The sequence below is a fragment of the Amia ocellicauda genome, chromosome 12, assembly GCF_036373705.1.
Source record: "Amia ocellicauda isolate fAmiCal2 chromosome 12, fAmiCal2.hap1, whole genome shotgun sequence".
NCBI lineage: Eukaryota > Metazoa > Chordata > Actinopteri > Amiiformes > Amiidae > Amia > Amia ocellicauda.
Window position 1 is genome coordinate 9,010,363 of NC_089861.1, and position 6,000 is coordinate 9,016,362.

Below are 6,000 nucleotides of genomic sequence, written 5' to 3' on the forward strand. Positions count from 1 at the left end.
CATTCTAGCTCACAGAAGCATTGAAAGACTGCTTCTGACCGGACTCCATCATGTCTATTTAGTGATGCAAATAGACTAATGCATGTTTTTTACTTGTTTAATATGAATGTAATATTTTAAATACACTTTAGGAAATAAATGAGTTAAAACATACATACATGCATACATATTTCCCAAGTCTGTCTCTCATACAGTTTTGTTGTGTTCTTGAACATACACGCAAGCAATATTTCTTTGTTTTGTTTATTTTAATTTAGCTTGTTTGTCTTGATCATTTATTAATATGATACTGCCCTTAAAAAACAGGAGTTTCCTTTTTTCATGGACCATGGATATAAGGGGCTTTTTTTAACTTCACAGTTCATTTAAAAATAATTGAATGTCATCATTATTGAAATATATTTTTTCATAGCTTCACAGAATGATATTTCAATCGATTTGCCAGAATAAACAGAGGAAAATTAAATACAAATCCGTTATCTTCTAATTATGTTTGGATTCACTTTACATACTGTTAATAGCTATCACTTTTGCTAAAATAGTCTTGTAGATGTTTTTTTTTAGACATTTAAACCTTCTCTGATATTATTATTATTATTATTATTATTATTATTATTATTATTATTATTATTATGTATTACACCTTTCAATAATCTTACGACGGAACCTGAAACATTCAATGCAACATAGTTTAAATTAATTAAACGGTCATTCATTAACGTAAACGTTTCACTTAACATTCAGTGTGTTAGAACAGGCAACAACAGAATAAATGTATAACTTATTTCATAGAATATTCCTAATTTCTTAGATTTTTTGGCCAATTTTAAATCGAGAATTGTTTTTAAAGTCAGTATTGGCTGATATTTAGTTAAAGATTGATTTTTTCCCCTTCAGTGACAAAATTGATTTTGCTTTGCAGCTCTTATTGAACAATCATAAATACTAATGAGCCTGGGGATATAAAAACCAACTCCATCTGTAGTTTTCTGTCATGAATCACTGACGTGTCCTGAGTAGATACACAATTTCTGTTAATCGGCCATTCTATTACATCAACTAAACGTTTTAATCGACAAAATATCCTTATAATACAAACATTAATGTTGTTTGTTAAGGAACAACACAAATCCTTGATTATTTTGTATTTCAAATCACACTTTGTTTGAGATTTCTAAACAATATATTAGTTTAAACGAAACGTGGGGAACGCTTGATACGGGTTTCAAACACGTTTCATGCCTTTGTGTGTTTCGCTTTGTAAGGTGCAGCATGAAATGTAAGTACTGGCACAGGTTTCACAACTTTGATCGTCCTGTCTTTGATTTTTTTTTACACCACAATTAAGAAGATTTTGTTCAAAGCAGAGTAAGATCAGTTGATGTTTGACACTGAAGTGATAGCATTTACACAGATGTGTTTTGAAATCTTTATTATGGCTGTTTCAGAACCCACCACATAACAGCACTTTGCCATCTAAAGGTAAAATAAAGTAACACCTGCCTGTGAAACAAGGGGGAAAGGAAAACGGCAGGCCCAATCCCTTGCTGCATCTAAATAACTAAATCTAATTTATTTCAAGAGCTGATATATTAAGACAATACTCGTTTCTCTGTCTCAGGTAATATTTACATAGGCTACATACATACATACTGAAATTTAGCAATGTTACAGTTATATATACTCTCTCTCTCTCTCTCTCTCTCTCTCTCTCTCTCTCTCTATATATATATATATATATATATATATATATATATATATATATATATATATATATATATATATATATGGTTAATTAAACAATTTACACTATTGGTCAGAGAGACAAGTTCACCTAATTAGCTTAACAATATTATGTGTAAGCGACAAAGATAAAAGCATCAGTCAAATCAGGAAATACTAATAGGCAACTGATCATATATAGACTTACAATATCTATCAGTATATCGTATAAAATAGATGGCACATGGGAATATTAATCTAAATAAACTATGAAAAGAACAGTGTATTGATTTATTTGTATGCCTTTGTTTGGCACGCTGGCTTCAATAAGTAGGGTTTAGCGTGCTGCTAATACTACTACTACTACTACTACTACTACTACTACTACTACTACTACTACTACTAATAATAATAATAATGATATTATAATAATAATGAAAATAGATGTATGTGGGCAACGTCATTTATACACCAGACGTCCACCTACCACTTGTACACCTTCATTTTCAACAATTAAATATACACATTGTACTCTAAGTATGCTTTTAATGAAATGCAATTAACCAACATGACATCTTCACATGGCATAGGCTCGGTGTATTTCATCAATACGGACTGATAAAAGTGTGCCTTTACAGGAGGCTGATTTGATATGTTGGGGAGGCATGTGTGTTAGGCAGGTCTAAGCCGGGGGTCCCGCCCCTTCTCTCCCTGCGTTTTGCACCTGTCTGCACCGCTCAGGAGAGCAGCGCCTGTACCTGCGCAGGATCCGACTACTTCAGCTTCTCCGTGTTATTCCTGTCTGTAGCATGCATGCGTTTACACAACTGCACAAGCCAGCGATTTCCACATCAAAGGTGTAATAAAGACAGCGAGGAGTAATATTTCAGAAAGCGGGCTAGTATAAAGAGCCTCATTAGCATATGTCAAGAGGGCATTTGCATACGGTGCGCGTTTAAATAGCAGCCTCATCCGCTCGCTGTATTCCGACACAGTCCCGCAGCAGAGCATCCGAGCCGCGCAGCGTCCACCGCAGGGCCGCCTGACAGCAGGATGCAAACGAGCGCGTTGGATTTAAACCCGCTGTAACTGGACATCAGTCACCTCTTTTTTTGTGCATCTTCCTTTTCTTCTTCTTTCTCTACATTGCTCTCGGTTGCTGGACCTGTACGGGACGCTAATGGCTCATGTAGGCGAGGTGGGGAGCTTCTTCTCCGGCTTGGAGGGCTTTGGACCGGTCGGGTCTCAGTTCGTCCTGCCCCCCGCCGGGGAGAGCCCTGCGCTGCTGGGGGATCACCTGGTCCAGGCGGAGCGGCTGTCCCGCAGCACCGCCGCCGACCTGGCGCACTTACAGGGGATCCTGCGGAGGAGGCAGCTGTACTGCAGGACGGGCTTCCACCTGGAAATACAGCCCAACGGCACCGTGCAGGGGACGAGGAAGGACCACAGTCGGTTTGGTGAGGGGATCATTATTATTATTAGTACCATCCTGTACATTTAATAATATGTTCATGTGGATACGTATTCTGTTATCATCTGTATACAAACTTTACAAATACAAATGATAAGCTGGAAATGGAAAATATATATATTTAATATATAATACTTATTATTGTTATTAGTAGTAGTAGTCTACACACACGTATTTACAGGGTAGTTCTAAATAATGTTTTAATCTTCATCTATCTATCTATCTATCTATCTATCTATCTATCTATATTCTAAGCAGTCCTTATAATTATCTTTAGAGTCAACAACCTCAGTAAATGTCTTTAAACTTTTAAAGTGATTCTGCCCCCATAATCTGTGGTTTGACTCACCTGCTGTGTGAACGTGAATATAAATGCAATCTCTTTGAAAACAGAAAAACTAAACAAAACAAACACACACACACACACACACAAAACCATCTTTGTAGTATAATCTTTTTCAAAGTCTGTAATATATAGTGCTATATGAACTTAATAGTTATGATAAATTAACATCAGACAAACGTCTAATCACAATCCAATAAACACACCTTTCGGGAATTGTGTTTCTTCTTCTTCTTGTTGTGCATGATGAAAAATAATGATGTGAGTATACTTCACAGAATTAAAAATGAACACTGCTTTTCTCTTCTTCAGGTATTGTAGAATTCATAAGCGTTGCTGTTGGACTGGTGAGCATCAGAGGCGTAGATAGCGGACTGTATCTGGGCATGAACGACAAAGGAGAACTTTATGGTTCGGTAAGTATTCTTTCAATGGTGATGATGATCATTATTCTTTAAACATGACCATCTTCATATTTATTCATTATTATTGTTGATGTATTCCTTATTAGTGAATAACCACAGATGTAGAGGTTTAGAATATAAATGTTACCACTAGGTGGCGAAATAAAATATGTTTTTATAATCCTCATTCAGGGCAGCTGCCTAATTAAACCTAACCAAGTATATAGCATCACATAAACTATAATAACTGAATTACTATAATATAAATATATGTTTGTTTGAACATGCCACCCTGAAATTTCAAACAACATTGTGATACTTATCTCACTATTCTTTATATATATATGTGTGTGTGTGTGTGTAGATATTCAGATTAATATAAATGTATCCTTGGTTCTGTTGTTTGCACTGTAGGATAAAGATCTGACATGATGAACCCTCTTTTTTCTTCCAGGAGAAATTAACAGCGGAATGTGTCTTCAGGGAACAATTTGAAGAAAACTGGTACAACACATATTCTTCAAATCTTTACAAACATGGAGACAAGGGGGGCCGCTATTTTGTGGCCTTGAACAAAGACGGCTCTCCTAGAGACGGGACTAGATCCAGACGTTATCAGAAGTTCACACATTTCTTGCCAAGACCAGTCGATCCAGAGAAGGTGCCAGAGCTTTACAGAGACTTATTAGGATACAGCTGAGACGCTGCAACCCTTTAAATGAAGAATAATGTTCTCAACCCTGAGTTTCTGTGGAAACGAGGATGTAAGCATGTCAGCTTCATAGAGCAGCGAGGACGTTAGGAGCCTCTGCTCAGAGTGCAAAGCCTTAGTGTTTTGGAGCCAGGAAAACAGTTTGGCGTGGCTAATGATTACAAGCTTTCAGACCAAGAACTGGACGATCCTTTTAGGTTTGACTGATTCTACACACAGCTGTAGGTGAAGGAAGGTCGATAAGCTACAAAGCTGCTGATGTTGACTCATGGAATGGTACTTTTCTGAAGTTACAGCAACTGCCTGTGGGAGTGCACTACTTTTTTGAGATGGAAGGAGAAAAAGAATCTGCAGGATTTTTATGATTTCTGTTCCAATTATTAATATTATGTGATGGACCATTCTGCTGATTTGTCTCAGTTAAAGAACTGTGAAGGAATTGAAGCCCAATGAAATTATGAACAGAGGGGGAAAATAACTCAAAATTCAAATACTTTGATACAAACGTGATTGCTTTTGATGGTCTTATTTATACAAGTCCCAGACATATATTTATTTTATACATTTATTTATTGGAGAGTTTATTTTTTACTGGAAATATAAAGAAATCCACAAAAATATATAATTTTGTGCCAATATTTACTAAGAACTTGTTTTAAGATAGAGACAGATATTTCATTTTAACCTAACTGCAGATATACTTTTCTTATATTCTTTCTAGAATATGTTTTAGGGTATACTTTTTGTCATGTTTACTTATGAGATCTATGGAAACAAATGTGTAAATTATTTGCTTGTTTTTGTCAAGAAAGCCTTCAAAAACATGTACGCCTGCAGAACACATTCAGGAGACAATTAAACTATTGAAATTCATTTTACTTTGTGTGTCTTCTTTTAGAACTTTTTCTTAAAATAATATTGTGTTATACACTATATTTTTCTCACTTATCACGTTATAATTTATGAACTCTGACATACGTTGTGTATTCTTAGATCGTATTATTCTATGTGAGGTAAATATTTTTATTTAAAAGTTTTTAGAAAGACTCTTCAGGAAGTATAGTAGTGTGAAAGCAATGCAAATTACAATCACAGATGGCAAATGTTTGCAAATTATTTTGATTTGAGATTAAGTGCTCCCAAGTACCTCCTGGTTAGAAGGAGGTGAATATCATGTTAAACTAAGGCTTTTTGAAGATTCCAATTAACATATCTTAAAGGCTTGGCATTCTATGTCCATGCATATGTTGAAACATTTTCAGGTTGGGGTGATATATAACTGTGAAGATGCACTGCTCATACCCAGAACATTTGTCAATGAAAGATGATGTCATTTACACTGATATTT

General features: G+C 35.4%; 1 protein-coding gene across 1 annotated transcript; it reads left to right on the forward strand.

The window, feature by feature from the left end:
• The first annotated feature begins 2,192 nt into the window (after positions 1-2,192).
• On the forward strand, positions 2,193-5,525 carry LOC136763990 (fibroblast growth factor 20). The gene is made up of 3 exons (XM_066717819.1): positions 2,193-3,179; positions 3,849-3,952; positions 4,395-5,525. Exons 1-3 carry the CDS (start codon positions 2,903-2,905, stop codon positions 4,638-4,640), a joined length of 627 nt encoding a protein of 208 aa, XP_066573916.1. The 5' UTR covers positions 2,193-2,902; the 3' UTR covers positions 4,641-5,525.
• Positions 5,526-6,000: the final 475 nt, after the last annotated feature.